The sequence below is a fragment of the Cebus imitator genome, unplaced genomic scaffold (genome assembly GCF_001604975.1).
Source record: "Cebus imitator isolate Cc_AM_T3 unplaced genomic scaffold, Cebus_imitator-1.0 Scaffold424, whole genome shotgun sequence".
NCBI lineage: Eukaryota > Metazoa > Chordata > Mammalia > Primates > Cebidae > Cebus > Cebus imitator.
In genome coordinates this window covers 1386019-1410719 of record NW_016107739.1, presented here as the reverse complement: position 1 = coordinate 1410719, position 24701 = coordinate 1386019, and the positions used below count along the sequence as shown (strand labels likewise).

At 45.9% G+C, this 24701-nt stretch overlaps 1 protein-coding gene across 8 annotated transcripts in view; it reads right to left on the bottom strand.

The window, feature by feature from the left end:
• Nucleotides 1-24701, bottom strand: part of TENM4 (teneurin transmembrane protein 4) — an 827507-nt gene that overhangs the window by 8749 nt on the left and 794057 nt on the right. For all 8 annotated transcript variants that reach the window (XM_017509841.2, XM_017509836.2, XM_017509838.2 and 5 more), the window contains 4 exons: nt 19180-19352; nt 13959-14194; nt 9137-9433; nt 6073-7687 (listed from right to left, as the gene is read on the bottom strand). In XM_017509841.2, the coding sequence (XP_017365330.1) occupies nt 6073-7687; nt 9137-9433; nt 13959-14194; nt 19180-19352 (2321 nt within the window). The remainder of the gene's footprint in view (nt 1-6072; nt 7688-9136; nt 9434-13958; nt 14195-19179; nt 19353-24701) is intronic.

Sequence of the window (24701 nt, the reverse complement as noted above, 5' to 3'; positions counted from 1 at the left end):
CCCATCCCCTGGTGCAGTGATTAGAGCTTCAGGGTCAAAGTCCAATGGGTCACAGAGATGGCTTAGGCTGAGATCAGAGAGTCTTCCCTCTGCTTCTACCTTTTATTTACTCTGACAGCCCAAGGATGCCACAACCTCCCTGTGCCTTCATTTTCTCCAAGACATGTGGAAATGAAGAGGACCAGTCACCTGGCCCGCTGTTGCTGAGGGTCTTCTATGTGCCCAGGACTGTGTCATTCAGACCCTCATCTTGCATACTGAGAACCCTGAAGGAGAGATGAGACATGGGCATGAATAACTTTGATACAAGGAAAAAGATTAGAGGAACGCGGAAGCCTTTCATTTAGACAGGCTGGCCAATACCACATGCAGAAGGTGGCATTTAAGCCAGACACTGAAAGCTGTGTCATTTTTGTCAGGCACTGGCAGAGATGAAGTGGGCACTTCAGGCAAAGATGACTGTACAAGGCAAGGCCTAGAGAGGGAAGGTGTGGGTGCAGGGAGTGTTCAGTTAACCAGAGAGCAGCTCAGCAAGGCTGAGAACGAGCCAGAAAGGATGACTGTGGCTGGAGCGAGAAGAGCCTCAGATGGCAGGTGGGAGGCAAACTGGGGCCAGAGGGAGACAGACAGCCAGACAGACAGCCAGACACAGATAGACAGACAGCCTGTGTCCCAGCATGGATCAGCCTTCCTCAGAAAGGCATAGCTGAAGATGCCGAAGCAGATGTCAACTAGGGACTAAGAATCCAAAGTCTTGGGGAGGCAGGATTTTGAGTTCAGCCTCAGAGCCAAGCCTGACTTTGGCTTCTTTCCAGTGGAGCTAGAACTCTGATCACAGAGGTCCTGTTTAGGTTCTAGGCTGATATAGTTAGAATATTTGTCCCCTCCAAATCTCATGTTGAAATTTGATCCCTAATGCTGGAGGGGGCCTAGTGGGAGGAGTTTAGGTCGTGAGGGCAGATCCCTCATGAATGGCTTGGTGCCCTCCCCGAGGTAATGAGTGAATTCTTACTCTATTAGTTCATGCAAGAGCTGGCTGTTTAAAAGGGTGTGGACCCCTCCCTTCCCTCTTGCTCCCTTTCTCACCGTGGCCACACTGGCTCCGCTTGCCTTTTGTCATGAGTAAAAGCTTCCCGACACTGAGCAGGTGTGGGTGCCATGCTTATATAGCCTGCAGAACTGTAAGCCTAGTAAGCCGCGTTTCCTTATAAATTACCCATGCTCAGGTATTCCTCTATGGCAGCATAAAACAGACTAAGACACAGGTATAGGCAGAATTGCCACCTGCCACCTACTGAGTTCATCCTATTGGTGGGAATGATCTGTGTCCCTGTCACCACTGGGTCCCATGTTGCTACCCCATTCAAGACCCTCATGTTTGGCTTTGTTTTTGTTTTGTTTTCTGGTTGTCCCAGGCAGGGCCCCTCTTGAGTGTGCAACCTGGTGGCACTGAGGTGGAGTGGTGGTAGAAAGGGAAGTTCGGAGCCAGGTTCTACTTCTTTCAGCCTTACTAGGCAAAATCATAGAAGGGAAAGAACACCGCAGCTGAGGCAAGGCAAACCCAGGTCCAAATTCTGGCTCTTCAACTTACAAACTGTGTGAACTCGGACAGTTTACTTAACCTCTTCGAGATTTAGTTTCCTTATCTGCATATTGACAATAGAAATGGTTTTAACCACACTTTTCTGGAGAAGAATAAAAGTGTTACCATTTGGGGGCAGTTATGTGGCAAGAACTATTCTAAGTTTATACCTAAGTTACTGGATTTAATGTTGCCCAGGCTGGTTTGGAACTCCCGGGCTAAGCAATCTGCCTGTCTTGGCCTCCTAAAGTACTGGGATTGCAGATGTGAGCCACTGCGCCTGGCAGATTTAATGTATTTTGAATATAGCTCAGTGCCTGGCTCACAGAAGATTTTCTCTATTTTCCCCCAACCCATGATTCTACATCCCAGGACCTCCATTTTCTCATCTGTAACAGAAGGAGCTTGGACTAACTTTTCTTCAAAGTCCCTCTTCTTACTGAGTTTTTAAGAGTCTTTGATTCTATAAATCTTGGCAGATGGTTCTTTGGGAAATTAAAACAAACAGAACAGGAGGAAAAAACACCCAATAAAGCCATTTTGCCTGAGGCTAAGAACTTGCATCTGAATTTGTAGTTGCAAAAGCAAGCTTCTATAAGGAATACTGCAAATTCTCAGGAAACCAGGGGGCTGAGAAGAGGGCTGGGCCTTAATTACAAGTGATGGAAGGTGGAAAATTTTCCAATTATGCCTTTAGGAAAAATGCTGAAATTGAATTTATTCATACATTTTTCTACAGTGTTCTTCTGAAGAGCTGGGAATTTTACTCTTTCTTCTTACCATATCAGAAGTAGATATTTCCCTCAAGTTAAAAATTCCTCTTTACCAATTCATCATAGAATTTGGTGTTGTCACAGGTAAGTGATAAAATGTAAGCAACAATAATCTTTCTTTTTTTTTTTTTGAGACAGCGTCTCATTCTGTCACCCAGGCTGGACTGCAGTGGCACGATTTTGGTTCACTGTAACCTCTGCCTCCCAGGTTCAAGTGATCCTCCTGCCTCAGCCTCCTGAGTAGTTGGGATTACACCACGCCCAGCTACTTTTTGTATTTTTAGTAGAGACAGAATTTCGCCATGTTGGTCCTGAACTCCTGGCCTCAAGTGATCTGCCTGCCTTGGGCTCCCATAGTGTTGGGATTAATGGCGTAAGCCACTGCACCTGGCCAATAATCTCTTTCATGTATGCAGTTTTGTTCTTTACAAAGTGTATTTGAATCCAAGAATGAGGGTTTTGGGATCAGAGCAGAGTTCTAACCCAGCCTTGCCACTTGTTAGTGGGCCATTTTTAAGCTCTGTGAACCTCAGAACCTCACTTTCCTCCTTTGTAAATGGGGTCAGAGATCCCATCTCACAAGCATCAAGTGAAGATTGAGTGCAATGATGTACACGATCTATCTGTAGTAGACATTCTTTGGTTGCCTTCCCAGCATCCCATTCTGCCTTCTCTTTCCTTTCTGGAGTATTAATATAATTTTAGCGAAGTTGACTCCACCTAAGGGGTTAACATGGGACCTAGGCTAAGCCAATCAGTGCATTCTTTCTCTTCAGCCACAAAGTGCTTACGGGACTGTCCTGTGACCTAAGCCTGTCTCAGTGGAATACATCTCAGGACCCTTGAAAAAATTTTTGGGAAAAAAAGATGGTCTTTTGTTGTTATTGCTGCATGTGAATGAAGATGTAAGTAGTCCACCTAGATGCTAAGATGTAAGGACTGGTAAGAAGTAATAGTATCTTGGTTCCTATTAGTGATTGCAAACCTTTTTACATTTGCTAAAAGCTTAATTGCTTATATGAAATCTCTTCTTTGCACACCATGAATTTTCTAACTGTGGGATATGACCCACTATGTAGTGAAATCAATTTTGTGAATCATGACCAGCATTTTTATTGAAATGGAACAGAACAGACCAGACTAGACTAGAAAATGAGTGCATCACACTCAAGTATTCCTTTGCAAACCTTTTGTCTTAGTATTTTACTGCAATGGAAAATCTTTTTCTTATGGTGGGTTCACAGTCAAAGAAATTTGAGAAAAGCTATCTTGGACCCTGTGATCTATGAAGGTGGGTATTATACCTCACTCCTCTCTGGATCCTTAGTACAGGTTTGGCATGGACTAGGTATAAATAATTACTATTTGCTGGATTTAATTGACTGGAATATAGAACCCAAAAGGAAAATGTCAGGTGCTTCTTGGTGGTTGGTTACTTTGTTAGAAGCTGCCTTTGGAGGCCAGCATGATAGCAGTGGAGGGTGTCCTGGAGTCGGAGGGCTGTGGATTACAGTCCTAGCTCCGTGGTTATATCCATGTGACTTTGGGCAAACCCTTCATTGGACCCTCAAACAACATTTGGAGTCTCATCTGCAGAATGGAGATAATGATGGTGATCTCACAATCGTTGCAAAGTTTAAAGGAGAGCATATCTGCCAAGTGCCAGATAGCACAGAGTTAGTCATGATAGTGCTATTCTGGAAAGAGACCATATGTATATGGTGGTGTACAAAGAAAAAGGAGGAGGGAGTAATATTTTGGCAAGATGCAACGATTTTTTTTTGATAGAAAAGTACATTTCCTATTGCACCATATTTTTTTCAGCTACAGTAACCTGCCAAGACATCTCACAGGAAACTCATTGGAGGGTGAGGCAGGGGGTGTGCTTAACGCAGACAGATGTAATGGAAATGCCATCTCAATCTGTCAAGTTTCTCTAGAACTAGCAGCCAAGTTGAGCATGGTAAAGGCTGTGAAACACTGTTAGGATATTCATGTTTATCCATAGGCCCCAAGTCTGTTTTCATCACACCTGTCCACCACCTTGTTCTCCCTTCTTTCCTATGCTTGGGATGCCTGCTCTCAACATGTGACAATGTGGAACTCTTCTTGAAAAAGGAATCCTCTTACTGCTGTCAGCAGAAACAGGGTCCAGGTGGGGGCCACCAAGTTTGGGAGCTGGGAAGCCACGTCTGTAAGGGGCATTCACGCGAGCTCTCATGTTGCCCCTTTACACTTCTATATTATATGTGCTGCTTTCTCTCTCTGGAATGTCTTTCTCCCCCATTACCTGGTGAACACCCACTCAGGAGCTGGCCTCAAATGTCAGCTGCTTTGTGAAGACTTCCCAGAACTCCCTGGGAAGAGCAGGTGGCTTCAGTGGCCATCTGTGCAAACCTTTGTCATGGTCCTCCCCTCTTGGCAGCAGTTGCCTGTCTCTTTTCTTTCAGTGAGAATTCCTGAAAGGTAGGGATCATCTTTCTATCCCCAATGCCTAAAACAGTGGCTGCACAGAGAAGGCACTTGTAGGATGAAGGAAACTGCCGCAAAAGGGGGCAAGAGGATTGAATCGCAAGACAAAAGAGGGGAGAGACTGCTGACTTTGCAAGTTGGGAATTTTTGCCTGCCACAAACTCTTACGTAAAAAGTGTGGGCTTTACCCAAACCCCCATCCACTTTCTGTGGGGTTGGGGGCCTCGGTGGCAACTTGGGACTAGCTGCTTGCTGGGAGGGCTGTGGCTGCTGGAGACATCCCTGCCTGTGGGACCCTAGGACACTTTATACTCAAGTTGGTTTCACCGTAGTGGAAGGCAGAGCTCACTTTTCCAGTCAGAGGGTAAAGGAAAGGGAGCCAACATGAGCCAGTCGCTATGATAGGAGCCTCATAACATGTATTTCATTTTACCCTTGCAACCACCTACCAGGGAAGTAGGTGTTAGTTTCCATTGTTCCACATGTTCCTTGTTCTTTTTCCCCTCTTTTCCTGCCCTCTTTGGATTGTGTATTTTGTCAGTCTTGTATTTTACCTCCGCTGTTGACTTATTAGCTAGGACTCTTTTTAAGTTATCTTTCTGGTGGTTTCTCTAGGGTTTATAATACACATATTTAACTTACTGGAGTCAAGGTAGATATTCTCACTTCAATTTACATATCAGGAAACTGGAATTCAGGGCAGTTAAATAATTTTTGTAACATGTCATAGCTTCGAAATGGTAGATCTTTCACTCAGTTCTTACATCATCCCAAATTGAAAACTCTTTTTTTTAAAGGCATACCTTAACCCAACTTATCAAGGACTCGTAAACAGCTTGATCTGTGTGTCACAAACTCCTAAAGTACAATCCATGGGATGTATCCAATGAGATATTAGGATTTCATGGTGATAAAAGGGCTTTCATTGTCAAAGAAGTTTGAGAAATAGTGGGTAAATATGTTAAATAGTCCATCTTTCCAGCACTTCCCAGATCTTATCATAAACTGGAATGTACTATGAAAATGTGATATGCTGGTGACCCTGACAAATTTATTTGATGCTGGAACCATTTTTCCAGAGTATTTTCTGAACTAGTGTTTCTTCAAATGGACTTTGGAAAATGCTGCTGAGAGAAAGTCAATGTTTCCTGTCACCTTATGCCAGCTTTCTCAAGGAAGACTAAGTCTTGTTAGGTAGCCAGAGCACTTTATGGGGTCCCACCCTGAGTGAGCCATGAGCCTTACCTGTCATGAAGCACTTGATGTCCTGAGAGTTGCTGATGGGGTTGTTGTTTTTAAACATGTAGAGGTTAAAAGGCATGATGTTGCTGCTACTAAGGTGCTTCCACAGCTCGTGGTCTGGGCTAGTCCAGCGTCCAGCCAGCACATCGTAATCTCGCCGGCCCATGTGGACAAGCTTGGTGAGTGGATCATAGAGGCCACCGTGGTAGCCTATGATGATCTGAAAGTTGGGGTTGGTGTCCATGTAGATCTCCCCATAGGCTGTGTATAGGATTTGCTTGATCATCAAACCTGTTCCACTAAAGACAGCAAGAGGAGTCCCGATATTGTCACAAGCTATGTAAAACTCGTCACCACTGCTCAGCTCCATGGCAAAGAGGTGTCCTTGCAAGTCATAGTAGAGGGAGGTGATCTCCGAGCTGGAGTGGTTGTAGAGGTGGGTGACCTTGGTGGGGCTGGTCAGGTCTGCATAGAAGAACTGCAGGTGGTGGCCGTGGCTGCTCTTGCTGGACACCCGCCGCCCCAGGCCGTCGTAGCGGTACCTGACGCTCCAGCTGCCAGCCCGGTTGTAGGCCTTGATGAGTAGGCCAGCTGAATTGTACTCAAAGATATCACCACCCCGCTGCCTCAGGAAGCCATCCTCGTCCATCCTGTACTGCACGTCACCTAGCCGAGTGATGCGGTCGCGGAGGTCGTACCGTAGTGGTGTGAGCCGTGCACTGTTCCCAGGGCTCAGTAAGTGCAGGTTCCCATTGAGGTCATAGCTGTAGCGCCAGAGTGGTTTGTCGTTGATGGAGACTGTCTGCAGTTGGCCATCGGCATCGTACTCATAGGAGTAGCGGGTGGTATTGGCGTAGGGTCCTACCTTCAGCTCCTTCTTCACTACTCGCCCCATGTTATCATACTGGACAGTCATCCAGTACATGAGTGAGCGGAAGATCTCATACTGCACCTCCTTCATCCTCCCATATGCATCAAAATGCTTGGTGTGGGTCATAACAGCTGTGGTGATGATCTGGTTAATGTCATAGTAGATGACACCAAACTTCCCAAACTGCTCCGTCTTGCCTGACACATCATCATAGCGATAGAGATCGATGGGCAGTGGGGTCTCGTTGATCACAGCCTGCATGCTGGTCACCCGGAAGCTGTTGTCATAGTTGTAGTCAAAACGGGCGTTGACCATGCCTTCCTCAGTGAAGCGGAAGATCTGCCGGTCGATCAGGGGCCCGATCTGACGGTAGCGGATGGTGCAGGTGAAGCCCTCGTTCTGCAGGTTGATGGTCTTCAGCATGCCTGCCGTTTCGTCATAGGTAAAGCTGACCTTGGTGGTGTCGTACAGTGTCTCCGCCAGCTTCGACAGTTTGCCATACTTGTATATCACCCTACGGCCGGTGCCCAGGTAGAAGGTGTGGAGGAGCTGCCCATCCTCAGTGAAGTCCTGTATGACTGAGGCATTGCCCTCAGGGGGCTGGTAGATGTTTCTGTAGTACCCTACTGAGCGGATGGTCTCCAGCGTCTGCCGCGCCACGTTGGGCATCGTCACAGAAGAGAGGCGGTCATTCTTGTCGAACTCAAAGATATACTGCCTCTGGCTGTGTAGTAGCAGCACCATGGACTGGAGGGAGAGGAAAACCAAGAGATGAGAGGAGGGTGGTGAGGAGGAAGGGTAGGGCTACATACCCGAGACTTAAAGGGAAGGAATGAACATCCAGGAAGAATCTAGAGTTTCCACAGTTCTCTTGAGTTATGCTCCAACCAGAGCTTTCCAACAGGAGTGCCACAGGATACTATACAAATAGGTTACAGATGTGCTAAGATGAGGCTTTCTCTCAGCCTTTGGCCCTGGCAAGGCCTAGGCCTCCAGATACTCAGGCCATTTGCTGTCCTATGGTGAGTAGCCTCATGCATTTGCCCCTTTGTGCAGTACAGACCTGGTTACTTTCGTGTGTGGTGGGGCGTGAGGATGTTCGAGAAGCCGTGGCCTGAAATATGTACAGCAGTCTCCCTCCTGGCTTCCTTGCCCCAGACTTCTCAAACCAATCTTCCTACTCAGACAAGAATGAGCTCCCCCAAACACAGTCTGACAATTTCTTTTACGGACTAAACAGCTCCTGCTGACTCCCTGTGGCTTACAGCATGAAGACTATATTTGAGAAGGGCATTTAAGCTTTTGCACAATGACAGGTTGTATGTCTACTCTGCGTAGGGCAAGCTGTGATGGGAATGGGAGAGCCTGGTTTCTAACAATGGATTCCTTGTGTGGCCCTTGGAAAGTTCTTCCCCTTTATGGGTTTGGCTTTTCAGTATGTTGGATGACCTCTAAGGTCTCTCTTAGCACTAGCACAGAACATCACTTTTGGGGATACTCACCCAGCACTGGGTAGGGGAGACTCACCTCAGAGCAAGCAAAGCCTAGGCCCTAGATGAACCCCAGGTCAGGAAATGAAGCAGGGATCTGGGTACTAGAACTGGGCATGAAGTGCACTTGTTCTCAGGAAAAGATCAGCAGATAATAGGCCTAGAGGCTTTATGCTGAAAAGCTACCATTTTCTCCAACTGGAGACCAACTTTTGATTTTGGGTCATTTCTGATTCTTAGCCCTTGGGATGAAAAGAGTTCTGACCCATAGCAGAATAGATTTACTACGGCCATGCCCAGCTCTTGAAGCTCAGGAGTAAATGCCTCCTGCCTAAGTGCTCATCTCTAGGCTTCTGCCTGGTTCTCCATGAATGGATTGTATCATGTGTCCTAGACCTGGAAGCAGACCCGTGCCCTGGGTCTGAACCCTGAGTCCTGCTCTGCAAGTCCAGTGAGTGTTTGGGCCTCTACTCTATCAGGCAGGTCTTTCATGTTCTCCTGCCCTAGGACCACCACCTGCCATGCCACTACCATGATCCATCCAGATAACTTTTGGGATCTTCTGCCCTCTGGCAGATTTTCCTGAACATTTCCTTTTGGAGACATGGGTCAGATATAGCCCACTGAGGTCACCAGGCTGGGCCTGGCCATGAATGACTGGCCTTCTGTATGGCATGGCCAGTGATGGAGGGAGACAGACACCTGCCTTCTCTAAGTATGTGTAGCTCCATGTTTTCCCATCAGCGAAGATCCTGGACGTGATGCGGCCTGCCTGGTCATACTCCATTCTTTCAGACATGATGCCTCTCTGGATGCCAGCAATGTGACCCCCAGGGGAGTATGTCACATTGACACCATTCAGCCTGCTGCTGGGTGACCAGAGGCTGGGCCGCCCTGCCTGGTCGTACAGGATCCGAAGGGTGAACTTGCGGTGGTCATCATAGATCTTCTCTGTGCGTGTTACGCGGTCAAAGTCCAGAGACAGGAGATTTCGGTTGTGAACCTGAAGAAAGGGTAGGAAGAGAAAATTAATCTGGACCATGAGAAGTTTGGTCTGATGGTCCACGTGGCTCTCAGCTCTGCTGGAAAGCTCTTGAGTAGAGGCAGGAGCACAGGTCCTGTGCAGCAACAGACATGGGTTTGAGTCCCGGTTCTGTCATTTGTCAGCTCTGTGAAGTTTCCTCACCTATAAAATGGGAATAATAATGCATAGGGCTGCTGTGAGGATGAAGACAGTGCGTATGTTGTACAAACAGTAGCTGTGACCAAAGAGGATCTGCATGTTTTCTAATGTGATTCTTCTAATGAGGACACATTTTAAAAGGCAGATCCTCCCTGCTGAAAAGAGACCCACCAAATGAGCCCAGCAAATAAATGATCCATCTATTCCACACCAGACACCGAGGAGACCAAAGCCCAGGGAGGTGAAGGGATTTACTCCAAATCTCGGGGCTGGTGAGTGACGGAGTCTGGACTTGACTTTCACCCCTGCAACGTGACACCAAACAGTCTCTCAGTGGTCCTCTGAGCAATTCCAGCCTTCTGGGGGCTCTGGACTTCCCAGCTCCTCTGGGGTGTCTCCTGCCTTGCCACTACAATTAGGGCTTCTTGACTGCCACTGTCAGTACCCAAGACGTCTTCTTCCCAGAGGTGCTGGGAGGTAGTGAGTGTTTGACACTGGGGTGGCTCTTCTGCTGTGGGCTGAATGGGGTCACAGTCCTAGCTTTGAGGCACTTTGTGCCAGCCTTCAGGATAGGGAGTACCTCGTATAAACTCTACCTGGGCTGCTAGGTCAGCACACAGTTCAGTTTCCTTTCAGCGTCAGAGACAGGACTCCCATAGACATAGTGGTAAGTCACAGTTTTTATATTTTAATAAAGAAATATACTTCAGGGCCTGTTTCTATATTTGGATCTGCCCTGTAGGCACTGGCTGCCCCTGAAACACTGCCAGATATTCCGGAGCTAAAATAATGGTTCCCGCTAATTGGTATCTGTCCTGATGGGACATCTGTCTCTTATGGCACATTTTCTGTCTCTTCCACTAGTCACTGCATAAGTAGTAAGTAGTAGGAAGGAAGTAGTAAGGAAGACCCAAGAGGAAAACAGATAATTAGGTCACATGATGTAAAATGGCATGTGTGGACCGAGGCAACGAAAGGCCCTCTGGAGCTCTGTGTGGTTTAAAAAAATGGGTCCAGCTCTAGGAATGAAGGCCAGGATTCTAGCTACAACTTTGTGACCAACTTTTCTATTGACCTTGAGATCTCTGAGTCTCAATTTCTTACTCTGTGTAACAAGAGTCATTGTGAAGGGTGAAGAAACTTAGTAAATCAGTGGAGTGCTAGGCACATAGAAGATACTGAATAAATGGTTGGAATTATTTCCGTTAAATGACAGCAAACAATCATGGTCATATCCCAGGAAGGTGAGATGTGTGTCTCCCCTTTCTCCCATACAAATTCTAAGGCCTTGAAAATAAAGATTTATAATGAAGATGCTAACTTTAGCGGTGAATGGCCTGGTTATAATAAGGTTCCCTTCCCTGGGGTAATCAAACACAATTGCAGAAGCAAAAACAGTGTGGCAGATGATTCCCGTGAAAAATCAGAGGTGCTGGAGGCTGAAGCTGTGTTCTTTGCAGAGAGGGCACAGGAAGATACAGGGGCTGTGCCACCAACAATGACAGAGGCATTTTTAAAGTATCTTTTGGAAGGTTCCCCTATGACTCCCTCAGGGTGGTGCCACCCAGCTAGCTGCCCCCCTTTATCCCTGGAGGATCTCTAGTGAAGGGGAGCTGTACCTTTTTGGAAAAATTAATAAAATTAAATTAAACAGCTCACTGGGGAGCCAACTAATGCATCCTGTGCTCGGCAGTGGCAGCAATGAGATTGTTTCACCTCTTTCTTTATTGAAAAAGTTCCCAGTTGTATAAAAAATGAGCTCCATTATGAGGAGGCACACCCGGCAAACATTCTAATTCCACCTGCCGCCACTGTGGGTGGCCATTTCTTTGGGAGGACACGTAGACGTGGCCACCCAACTAGAGCACCATCAATCTCAGGCTGGGAGAGGGACCAATTAAAGCCTGGGAAACTTTTGGTCCAGTTCACACAGCAGAGAGGAAGTCCTAATCATGCTAATCGCTGCCATTTATTGAGCACCTGGAGCCTACCAGCACTGGGCTAGGTGCGTTGAATGTATTATCTTTTTTTTTTTTTTGAGACGGAGTTTCGCTCTTGTTACCCAGGCTGGAGTGCAATGGCGCGATCTTGGCTCACTGCAACCTCCACCTCCTGGGTTCAGGCAATTTTCCTGCCTCAGCCTCCTGAGTAGCTGGGATTACAGGCACGTGCTATCATGCCCAGCTAATTTTTTGTAGTTTTAGTAGAGACAGGGTTTCACCATGTTGACCAGGATGGTCTCAATCTCTTGACCTCGTGATCCACCCGCCTCGGCCTCCCGAAGTGCTGGGATTACAGGTGCGAGCCACTGCACCCGGCCCTGAATGTATTATCTTGTTTCTGCGGAGGCACCTGTGGCTCAGAGAAGCTGCTCAAGGCTCCACATGGCACAGGCAGGAGTCAAACCCAGGTCAAGCTTCCCACTGAGGACACTGCCTCACTTAGAGGTGCATGCAGGGCTCTATACTAATTCAGACGGGGAGGTGAGGAGGGTGAGGGGGATAGAGGGGTAGGCGGGGGCTCAGTGAGGCTGCGGAGAACAAAGACGGCTAGGCCTTCCTCAGGCATCTAGTGAAAGGCTGTTTCCCACAGTGGATAGTCACTAGAGCTCTTGGCTGTTGAGGGAACAAACGAAGCCTGGTTTTCTGGGTTCTAGTTGTGTGATATTGGGTAAGTCACGAAATGTTTCTGTAGCTGCCGTGGGCCTATTTTCTAGTCTTTTTTTGAGACTGTCTTGCTCTGTCACCCACGCTGGAGTGCAGCGGGCACCATCTCGGCTCACTGCAATCTCCACCTCCCAGGTTCAAGCAATTCTCCTGCCTCAGCCTCCTGAGTATCTGGGATTACTGGTGCCTGCCACCACACCCAGCTAATTTTTTGTGGTTTTAGTATAGATGGGGTTTCACCATGTTGGTCAGGCTGGTTTCAAACTCCTGACCTCAAGCAATCTGCCTGCCTCAGCCTCCCAAAGGGCTGGATTACAGGTACGAGCCGCTGCGCCCGGTCTATTTTCTAGTCTTTACCACCACCTCACTATGCGACTCTGGAGAAATTGTTTACTCTTTCTGGATGTCGGTTGTGACATCTGTAAAAGAGGGGCTTCAGTGAACTTTCCTTGCTGAAGGGCAGGGGACCTAAGAGACACTGAGCTGTGTTGCTATGAGGTCGCTTCCGGAATGTTAGGAACACGTAGCTCAGTTCTGTAATTGGTTTCAGCTCAGCAGATATCTCCTGAGCACCCATGGTCTGCAAGGTGCTGTGCTGAAAGCCATGGCTAGTTTATTAACTTTCTCTCTGCCCATCACCTGCCTTTCTCAAGCTGGAGGGAAAAGAAGCTGGCCACTCGGGCCCTGGCAGAGGCCACACTGTGCAGAAACATGGGATGTGAGGCAGACAAGGAGCTGGTTCAGGGCATCCACATATTCAAAAACACTCTGAATGTCAGGCCACGATGCCAGCCCCGGCAGTGATGGTTTGGGTGAGGTCATTTTGCTCATTTAGGATGGGTAACTCTGCCTGGAACTAGTGGAGAATGTAGCTTAGGTTCAAAGTAGCTGAACTGAATTTTGGGACATGTTAGCAATAGTGATGATAATAATAATAAGAAGAAATAACAGCAATAACAACACTAAGAGTAGCTATTGACCACTTGCTGGAGTCAGACTCTATGATGCTTAATATATTACTTCTAATCTTTATAGCAACTTTTAAAATTAGTCTTGTTCTCCCCCATTTTTTTTTTTTTTTTTTTTTTGAGACGGAGTTTCCCTCTTGTTACCCAGGCTGGAGTGCAATGGCGCGATCTCGGCTCACCGCAACCTCCGCCTCCCGGGTACAGGCAATTCTCCTGCCCCAGCCTCCTGAGTCGCTGGGATTACAGGCACGCGCCACCATGCCCAGCTAATTTTTTGTATTTTTAGTAGAGACGGGGTTTCACCATGTTGACCAGGATGGTCTCGATCTCTTGACCTCGTGATCCACCCGCCTCGGCCTCCCACAGTGCTGGGATTACAGGCTTGAGCCACCGCGCCCGGCCTGTTCTCCCCCATTTTATAGATGATGAAATTGAGGCTCTAAGATTACTAATCTGCCCAAACTCACTCAGGGAATAAGCTGGAAATTCAACTCAGACCCATCTAACACCAAAGCCAGAAATCCTTCCACAAGTAAAAACGAAAAAGACATACAAGGGCCTCTGATCACATGTGGTTCCCTGCTTTAGTTCCCTCCTTTTGCAGATAAGTAAACTGAGGTCCCAGGGAATTTCAAGAACATAGCCCAGTTCTCCAGATTCACCCTCCTCCTTTCCCCCTAGGATGCGGCCGTTTCCAGAGGCCTTGCTCACCCGCAGCCGGCGCCCGAAGACAGTGACCTGGCCCCGAGCCTGCTCCTTGCGCTGCCTCCACTCCACCAGGTTGAGGCCATTGTCGATGGGCAGCGTGACATTCCTCTTGCCCACGGTGGGGTTGACAGTGCCAGCCAGCAAGTGGGGCTCGGTCTGTAGCGCCACCTCCATGCCGTTAGCCAGCAGCAGCCGCAGGGAGCCGTCGGCCCCGATGTAGTAGCTGTTCCGGACTTGGTCTGCAGGAGAGGACAGACACAGGCTGCTCAGAAGGAACGAAGGTGGAGGGAAGTGTGTGGAAAGTAGAGGCAGCGGTGGGGACTTTCAAGGATGCTTTTCCTAACTATGAAAGCAATATATCATCACTGAAGAAAACGAGGAAAATACATGGAGAAGACCATCCAGAATCTCAGTATCCAAAGAAAACCACTGTAAATATTTTATATATTTGTAGATTTTAAGAAATTTCCAAATGCCCTTACAGTTTAAAATAGGTGAGTTTTAAAACAGTTATAGAGTTTTCGCTGATCATTGTATTGTCACTGATTATTTTTATAAACATTTTTCTTAATGACCATACAATATTCTACTATATGAAAATACTACAAGTTATTTAACTAAGCCTCAAATAGATGTTCAATTTGATTCCAGTTTTCCACAATTATAAGTACCACTGCATATCAATATAGTTTAAACGTTATGCTAAATGAAAAAAGTCAGATGTAAAAGGCTACATATTGTCTGACTCCACTTATATGAACTGTCCAGAATAGACAATGATCTCTAGAGACAGTGGTTGCCAAAGGCTGAGGGGCAGGGGGAATGAAGAGTGGCTGCTAATGGGTTTGGGATTTCTCTTTGGGGTGATAAACATGTCACAGACATATGACAATGATTTAAATATTGATATGATTTGAAATTTTATATTTGATTTAAAACATTTTAACTTAGATTTTTAACTAAAGGAAACTTCTGGTGAAAAAAGTAAATTTCAGCTGTAAAATGCATATAGAGTTGCTTTCTACAGATGAAAATACTGTCTCTGGGTTTGCGCTACTCTCCTGTCTCTGGTCCTTCCTTGGCTGTTTCCTCTGCACCGCACCCCTCTTCAGTAAGTGCTGGCTTCAGACTCCCTCCAGGCTCTGCTAAAATGTCATCTCTTACCAGAAGCTTCCCCTGTTTCACTGGCCAGAATGTATGATTCCCTGTCCTGTACACCCCTTAGCCTCTCTATGGGCTTCCTCAATGGTCTTGCAGCTGAGGGGTGTGGGAATCACTGCTCCGTTAATGAACACATTCTCCAATATTTGAGTGCATGCTGTGAGAGGCACTATGGCACAGAGATTAAGAGCTTGGCTTTGGAGCCAGGCTACTTCGGCTCAGGCTGCAGCTCTGCTGCTGCCTTGCTATAAGACCTTGGCCAAATTCTTAACCTCCCACGCCTCTGGTGCTTCATCAGTACGCTGGGACAATAATTGTACCCTGCCTTGCAGGATGCTCTGAGGGTTGAGTGAGATCATGAATATAAAGAGCTGAGAACTGTACTTTGCATATAGTGTTATACAATTGTTAGCTGTCACTGGTTTTATGTGCCTGGCACTGTGCTAGCCACTGTCGTGTGTTTCTTGTCCCTCCTGTATCTCCATCATCCATTTTTTTTTTTCTCTCTCTCTCACACATACATACATAGACACACACTCACACACACACACACACACACATCAGGGTGAACTTCTCTAGTGCTGATCACGGCCCTGCAATAGGGCCTCCTTGCTTTTAGATTGGCAGTCAAGAGAATAGGTTCTATAGAGCCTGTTTGTCTGGGTCCAAATACCCGATTAAGTGTGTGACTTGGGCAAGCTACTTAACCTCTCAGTGCCTCTCACTTCCTTCATTCAGAAAAGGAAGACAGTAATACCTACCTCCTAGGCATATGGTGTACTGTATGAGGTTTCTTATGAGGTATTGCTTAATAGGACAATGTAAGATGCTGAAAATATGCTTTGTAGTTAATAAGTGCTCCAAAAATGTTAGCTATCATCATCATTAGGGTTGTATGTGCTCTGTAAATCTTTGCTGGATGAAACTGGTATGTTCCAGGCTACGCCAAGCACTAAAGACAGTTACTAATAAATAGTTTCATGGGAAAGCCTCACTGAAGCTTTTCTGCTAGAATGGCAACAAATAGGCCCCCCTTTCTCTTACTCTCTCCCTTTTCCATCTTTCTCTCTCACACATGCAAAATTCTAAAATCTGTTTCAAACTTGCTATGCATTATTCACTGACAATCTATATTTTTCTTCTTTTGAACACTGAAAAAGCCTGTGTTGATTTATCCTTTAAAGCTGCTCCTTGCTGAATCCACATATGTCCATTAATGGTGACTTGGAGGGAACAGCATCTGTACAGGCCCATCTCAGATGATCCCATTTAATGTGGGCTGTGACTTCCCAAGGCCGCTGCTCATTAGCAGCTACTTCTTATTACTTCCCACAGTTTAGACAGAAGATGAAACTGAAAGATCTTTTCACAAAGACTCTAGTGAGGCAGTTGCAAAACTGAGCCTGGTACTCAAGAAGAAAACAGCTTGGCAGAGTTACCAAAGAGGAAAAATAGGTACCATGTTTCCTGGATTCCAAGAAGTGCTTTTTCTTTTCACATTTTAATGGTTTTTTGAAATTGGAATGTGTCCATGTATGCCTCTTGAGCAGTGTGACTTTTTTCTCTCTGCCTAAAAAGTTGTTATTAAATTGATGGTGCATTTTAAAACTGAGGAATGTGGCACTTGCAAATTTTAAAAAGTTGCCCAAATATAAGAAAGCCTGCATGAACCTTTGAGAAAAATACTCACAACCAGTTTAGCAGTATGGAATGGATAGATACTTCTTAATCACAGGGAAGAAAACAGGCCTGAAGGACAAGATGTCAAAGTAATTGGTGGTCCTTGGTCAGGCAACATCTTGGCTGCCTTAGAAACTGTACCTTCTCTTGGCAATAATCCAGTCAGAGCATAAATCCCTGGGGTCAGTCCCAACCCACTTGTGATATTATGGTTATATATCCACAGTTCCTGGCACAAAACTCCTATAGCCCTGGTTACAGTCTTTTGTTACAATGGTGAGGCACTTCAGGACCCAGAAGCAGGCCTTAGGAAACGATCTCTCTCCCGTTCTCTCTGACCTTCTGCCCTCCTTTCCACAGCAGGACTCCAATCTGACTGTGAGTCATAAGACCTACATTTCAGAGGGGATCCCGCCTCATACCCTGGAGGAGGGAATGAATGCTGCACAGAGAGGCCAAGAAGAATCTAAAGAGACAGGCCTTGCTGGGTTTAGATCTTACCAATTTTGTCCAATCACATTTCCACATGGTTGTCAATCACACCTAGCCAATGAAGTCTCCGTAAAAGGCCCAAGAAGACACGGTTTGGGGAACTTCCAGACAGCTGAACATATGGAGGTCGTGGAGGGGTGAGGGAGATGTGCCTTTGGAGGGTGTGACAGCTCCATACCCCTTACCCTCTATCTTGCCCTACATATCTCTTCATCTATATCCTTGGTAATGTCCTTTAGAATCAACTGGTAATGTACGTATTTCTCTAGTTCTATGAGTTGTTCCACTAAATTAACTGAACTCCAAGAAGCAGTCATGAAAACCTTAACTAGAAGCCAGTCAGATAGAGGTTGCAGAGGCCCAGACTTGGGGCTGGTGTCTGAAGTGTGGTAGAGGCTGGGCAGTTTTGGGGACTGAGCCCTCAACCTGTGGGATCTGAGGCTATCTCCAGAGTTATGTTGGAATTGAATTGAGGGACACCCAGCTGTTGTCCACTGCAGAGCTCATTGCTTGCTTGGTGGTGGGGAGAACCCCACCCCTGCCTACAGTTGGTCACAGAAGTCTTCTGTTGATGACTGTTGCGTGAGAGCAGAGGAAACGTTGAGTTTTCCTTGAAAAACACGGTTAAAGGTGCTTGGTGGGAAGGAATTCCACTGTGTGGTTTCTTTCTTTGAGAACCTTTATTGTTCTTGGAACTCTTAGAAAGGCAAAGGACTAAATTTGGGAATAAAAGTCATTGTATGAATATACAGATATTTATTTTCTTATGGTAAGTTAAACTGCTTGCTAATTAATTAATTACTTAATGAATCCAATAGTACTGCTTATTGAGCAATACTGTGTGCTTGGCTCATGCTAGTCACTACACTGTCTAAAGAGATCGTATGAGCAGCCCTGTAGGGCAGGTGTTAAAATTCAGCCCCATTTCCCAGACCCAGAGACGAAGGCTCATAGAAGAAGAGTGACTCCAGCAAGTCCACACAGGTGGGAGGTGGCACGGCAGGCACAGGGCTCCGAATTGTCCACCCAGAACCCCTGCTCTTCTCACTGCTCCACCCCATTCCACACAGCTTCAACTTGCTTTCTTTTCCAGGAAAAGAAACCAAGGGACATGGTGGGTGATGTGGTGGCAGAGCTGGAATTAGAACCTGGGCCTCTGACTCTTAGTCTAGGCTCCTTTCACTGCTTTGTGTGAAAGCCTTTGGGAGTACAAGGAGCCATACAGTGGGCAGGAAAAAATCAGGCAGAGCTTTCCCTGGTGATGGCTTCTTTCTTTTCAAGCTTACTAAAGCCTACAAAGCTGCAAGCCCACCTGGGTCACCATATCCCATGGGAACAACTGAGGCAGATAATTCACAGCAAGATTTCATCGTCGTGAAATCTTTTTACTTGAAGCTAAAAGATCAACCCATAACAGGACAATTTGACAGATGCAGAGAAGAAGGGTCTCTTTTCTATATAATCCTAGAAGAGGCACAAACCTTCTCACCTGGGCTTTAGGAAGGACTTCTCCATAATCAAATCCCTTTCATAATTACGTGTAATTATTCTTGTCCTTTGTCCTCACCTACACTAGAGTGTGTGTCTGTTAATCTGGGAGTCATTAGGATGGCAAATAGTGAGGTCACCTGGATTAGCAGCTAATGAATTTTCTACCATTTGTTCTGATGATAACAGGATAGGACAATAAAATATTATTCTGAAGCTTCTGAGAGAGAATTTTACTTGACTCAGGGCTGGTATGTTTTGCAAATTAGGTGATAAGACAGAGAGTCGCAATGCTTTCCTGCTCTTGTGCAGCCCCAGCAGTAGCTTGTTTCTTGTGCCATTCTCCTCCAAAGGGGTCTCCCCACCCCCTGCCTCAAAGTCCCCTGGTTCCCACCCGACTTACCTTGCAGCAGTGTGTAGAAGGCACCTGAGGCAGACAGGTTGGTGGTTATGGTGACATCATCCTTGCTGGAGGTCTCTACCTGGACATGCACTGAACTGTCTGTATCACCTCGGAAACTGCTCACCTGGCCAGTAGGGAAGGTCACATTTGTCAGGCGGCCAAAGCTGTCGTACCTGGAAACCAAGGGGTGGCACTGAGTAGTAGAAATATAATGGTGCTCTAGCTGGAACGTGGTGCATTCTACCTCATGCCATGGTTTTGCTGTGCTCTCCTTTCCTTTCTGGTTGGATATATTCCCATGTCTCCCACATCTGTTGCATAGGACCTGGTACAGAGATTTCAGGATGTGACTCCACCTGCTGATATCCAGCTGCAGGAAAATGACTGACCCATCTGAGTCTCCCTTCCCTAACTCAAACAGTGGAGATGATACCACCGACCTGCCTACTGCCCAGGAGTGCAGCTATACACTGGAATTCAATTGTGAAGGGGTGAGATGATGGTGGTCATAATGAGATGGCTGACCCAGAATCTTAGAACTGGGGGACTCCCCAGAAATGATGTAGTCAAGCTTGATGCCTGAATACCCTCTGCAAAACTTGCAAGAACTGGTTACACAGGTTTTTCCTGAAAAACACTAGAAATGGGAGCTATTACCCAGGGGTTTCTACAAATCCTCAGGAAAAGGGATTCTGAATTCAAACCAGGACTCAGCCTAGATAAATGGTGTCTTACAACACCTTCCATTTAGATTTTACATCTGGCACTAAGCATTTTTGTATCTGCAACTCTTAGGACCCCACAGCTTTGCTCAGGAAGGGTCTTTCTAAAGCATCATAATTGAATTTTAATTCTCTTTACTATTCTCCTGATAATAATAAAAGAAAAACCTACCATTATTGAACACCTCCAATATATGAGGCATGGTGCTAGTTGCTTTTCATGAATTTTCATGTAATCCTCATTTAATACATTTTTCATGTAATCCTCATTTAATCCTAGTCTAAAAGGTATGTATTATCTCCTTTCTGGAGGATCAGAAATTGAGGCTTGGAAAAGTGAAGTCACCTGCTCAAGGTCATACAGCTAATTAAGTGTGGGAAGAATAAAAATTCAAACTCAGATCTGTTTGCTTCCAAGCTGCCACCTGCCTCTCTGTCTTCAATGAACACTTCTGTACCATCCATTTGCAAGTATTCATCACAAGCACTCCTCCTGGCAGGAGTGGGCTATTAACATTTTAATTATTGTTTTTAATTAGGGGAGGCTGAAGTGTAGACAGGCAGGCTTAAATAACCATTTGCATTTGTGTGTGAATGGGGACACACTTCTTCCTCTACACAGCAATATTCCTGACTTCCCGGACATGATTGACCTTGTGTACTTTGGGTCTCTCTACTGGCCTTTTTTTTTTTTTTTTTTTTTTTTTTTTTAACTCTTTTGTTTTTAATTCTGGGGTAAAGCTGGCCCCTGGGTTCCTGTGAGGGTTTTCACAATGGGGAAATAAAAGTTCAGAGAGTTCAGCTCTGTCCAGGCTCTTCCTTCAGCTGGGCCTGGCTTCTTGCTGGGATTCCTGGGTCTGTAGCTCCTATGGTTTCAGGGAAGACTTGGTGGGTGAGATTAGGCAGGCCTTTGCTCAGGAATTCTCTGCCCAGGGTCAGGCTTGGGTGCTGCACTACGGACTCTGTCATTTGCCAACTGTTTCCGTGCCTGCGCCTGGCACAGATCACAGCACTCTACACTGAATCTAACAGTCCCTGGCACACTCTGCCACAGAGGAGGTATTGGTAGAGATCTTCTGAATAAATCACCCCTGTTTTTGGTTTAAGGCCACTTCTGGGGGAGGGGCCAGTGGCCTTCAGGGAAGTTGGATGCTTCTGCGGCTGAGGCCTTTCCAGGATGGCAGGCAGTGCTATGGTCTTGACTACACTCCCCGGGCAGGGCTGCAGGCAAGGCTGTGGCTCTATCAGAGGCTTTCCTGCAGGTGGTTAGAGGGCTTCAAAAACCTACGTCCTGCCATGGTTTCTCCTTTCTCTTCCTAGTACTGAGTCAGGTTCTTCCAGGAAAAGGTCAGTCTGGCCTAGCAGAGGCTGAAACCTGGACTGGGTGGTCAAAGGGGTAGAGTGCCCCGCCGAGCTAACTGAGCGATAGTTTTGAGAGATGGTGGTTAGGAAGGAGGGCATCTTAGGTAAAGATCTGAGATGCACGTCCCAAGGCTTCTATCACATTGAGACCCTCCCAGAGCTCTGCTCCCTTCAATGCTGAGAGAGGCTGGGGTTCTTTTTAACCCTTTGTGGACACTGGAAATTTGAATAGAAAGGACACATACAAAAATACTGACAGTGGTTATCTCCAGGAGGTAGAATTACAGGTGATTTTAATTGCTTATTTATATATATGTATCCATGATTTTTAAATAATAAACATGGATTATTTTCATAATCAGAAAATTATGACAAGCCAGGTAAAACCACATGTAAGAGCTCATGAGCATGGCCCTCTTGGGGAGGCAGATGCCTTAAATTTCAGGCCATGCATAGGAGAGCCTCCAATTATGGGGCAAGCTGTCAATAACAATTTCTAGGCCTTTTCAGCAAAATATTACTAGGGTACTCCAAGTTTTGGAGCTAAAAATCAAGACTCACCCCCCACAAAACTGGTTTTTCGCTGATCATCTTAACTCTATCTGTGATTCATGATTAAGCTGGGTCCAGTCAGATCCTGAGTCATCTTTTAAATCAACAGGAAGATTCATTTAGTTCAGCAGTTTAATGGGATAGGGATGCTGTTCTAGGCTGATTCTCTGAACACCTGTAATCCCTGTATATACTCTCTATTAAAAAAAGACTATTCACTCAGACTGTCTACTTTCCCAACCTAACCACATGAAAAAGATTTTATAATACCATGCAAGAAACTGCAAAGACAGCTGTGGAGTCTTACAGATAAGAACTGACAGATTGTTAAGTAGGGGTCAGATGTCAGTTTGACACTACTTCTACCATAGCCTCGCTCAAATGCCACCTCAAAAAGCCTTCCCTGGTTTCTCCTGTCCCTTCTCTGAGTGATATGCTGTGCACAGCTCTAACCCAGAATGCCTCCCCTGCACTGCAGTGTTGATGTACACATTGTCCCCCTCTTTGGACTGTAAGTGCTTGAGGTCAGAATGGGTCTGTGGAGTCTGTGGATTGATGCCACCTGGATTCTGCCACCTGCCAGCAGTGTGACCCTGGAGGACTGGCTCTCAGTTCATCTCTGCTTCACCAGCATTGGAACTGGCATAGACAAGACAGGCAGACAATGTTAGCTGAACAAATAAATGAATGCAGGATTGGATGTGCAAGGCCTCTTTCCTACTTTGTGGGAGAGGATGATTCATTCACACATTCCCTCCTACAGGACTCGGCACAAGTCGGACACACAGTAGGTACGTAATAAACACTTGCTGAATGCCAAAATATGGAAACAACAACTCTCACTAAATGATACTCTGGCAATCTCCCTAGGCATCTCCCCAGAGTTTTACTATTGAAGACAGAAAGAAGCTTTGTATAAAGGCAGACAATTGCGATTATTATTGAAGGTAGCATGTAATGAATAATTAAATTGGGCCTGAAGAAAATACAATGAAAAGGTCCCATGCCTTCAAGATCTGGTTTTTGTTTTATATTAGATGGTCAAAAAACAGTAATTTCCACTCTTCACATTTTCCATTAGAAGGAATGAATGTCTTAATTAAATGAACATCAAATAGAGCGACCAATTTATAAAATTTTCTTGTCTCCTATTCATTCATTTTAGTACCTTCCAGAGTTTGAGAAATGACCTGGATCTCTTTGCTGCTGGATGGATATCTGTGATTATCTGACCAGAACTGCTTCTTCTGACTCTGTAGGGGAAGAAGTGGGGTTACCCATCCTCTGGGCCCTGCCTACCTTGCCCTGTGGGCCACCTCTACAGAACCCTTTCTTCTCCACCACAGTGCTGCCGAGAGCTGCCCCAGCAAAGTGCAGGGACCTGGAAGGGGCAGTTCTCTGAACTCTCTGGGCTCCAAGTGGCTGCTTCAAGTCCTGGCCCTATGATTGGGTAGCATCTGGACAATGGCTTAGTTACATCTGTGACGGCTTTCATTATGGGAACCCACAAAGCACTGGCAAATTTTCTTTCTTTCTAACCAAGAGGAATGAAATAAATAGTTTTTTGAAAAGGTCTCTGGAGCCAGATGGTCTACGCTTTGAATCCTGGCTCTACACTTGCCAGTCATGTGATCTGGAGGACAGGCACTTGGTTCTGTGTTCCTCCTAACCATCAAGTCTCCACCACAAATGGTATAATTTCAGGCAGGCTATATAACATAACCTTGGTGAGCCTCTGTTTTCCCTTCTATAAATGGAGATAATAATCCTATTTCATATAGACACATGAAGATCAAAAGAGGTAACATTTAAAATGAAAGACAAACTTATTCCCAGGGCCCCAGGGCCCCAGGACCCCAGGAGATTGCCCTCAGTGGAATGTTAACTCCCTGAGGTCAGGGGCTTCATTTGGTCCCTGCTGTATCCCCGTAACATAGAGTGTCTGGCATACAGTATGTGCTTCCTGATGTCAATGAATGTTGGCTGAATGACCTGGCTCCTTCCTGCCTTTCTTTCTGACTTCACCTGGAACCTCACTCCTCTGCACGTCCTTCATCTCCCTGTATCAGCTTCTGGTCCCCAAACATACCAACGTCAGTGCATGCTGGTGTACTCATGCTTCCTGCTCCCTCTGCAGGAATGCTCTTCCCTCCAGTGTTGGTATGGCTCATCCTGTCACCATTCATGTTTCAGATCAAAAGGTATCACTTCAGTGAGGTCTTCCCTGACCACTGCTTCTAAGACAGATAAGTCCCCCCAATGTCTGTATCATATTTTCTTATTGACCTCACTATACTTATTATTTATTTGTTCTTTGTTGTCTGTCTCCTCCTAATATAAGCTCCATGAGGACAGGGACCTTATCTGGATTCTTAGTGCCCAGGAGTATCCAGCATGTGGACAGTACTTGGTACATGTTTATTTAATGAATAAATATGTAAGTAAATAATAGATATTGTTGATTCAAGACATAGATTGAGAGCAACTAAGAACTTCATTTGTTTTACCTTTCCTTGTCCAAATGAGGAGGGCAAAGGTGCTAATATTCACGTGGTACCTTTTAGGTATCAAGCACCATGCTCATCATCATCTTTTGATATAGGCATTATTATTATCATCATTTCACAAACGGTGAAGAGTAGGCTCAGACAGGATAAGTAACTTGCCTAAGATCACACAGCTGGTAGAGGAATATAAATTCAAAGTCAGGTTCTGTCTAATCTTAAAGAATGTGTTTTTTTCCACCAAGTTTCCCGTAAAAATGAAGCTCTTTCATATAAAATCTTTGGGTTCATCACTGTGCTATAGAAGATATTGTTTTTGCAAGTCTCCAGTGGTCAAGAAGACTGACAGTTTTTTTTTTTTTTCCCCAGGAGACTTTGCTTG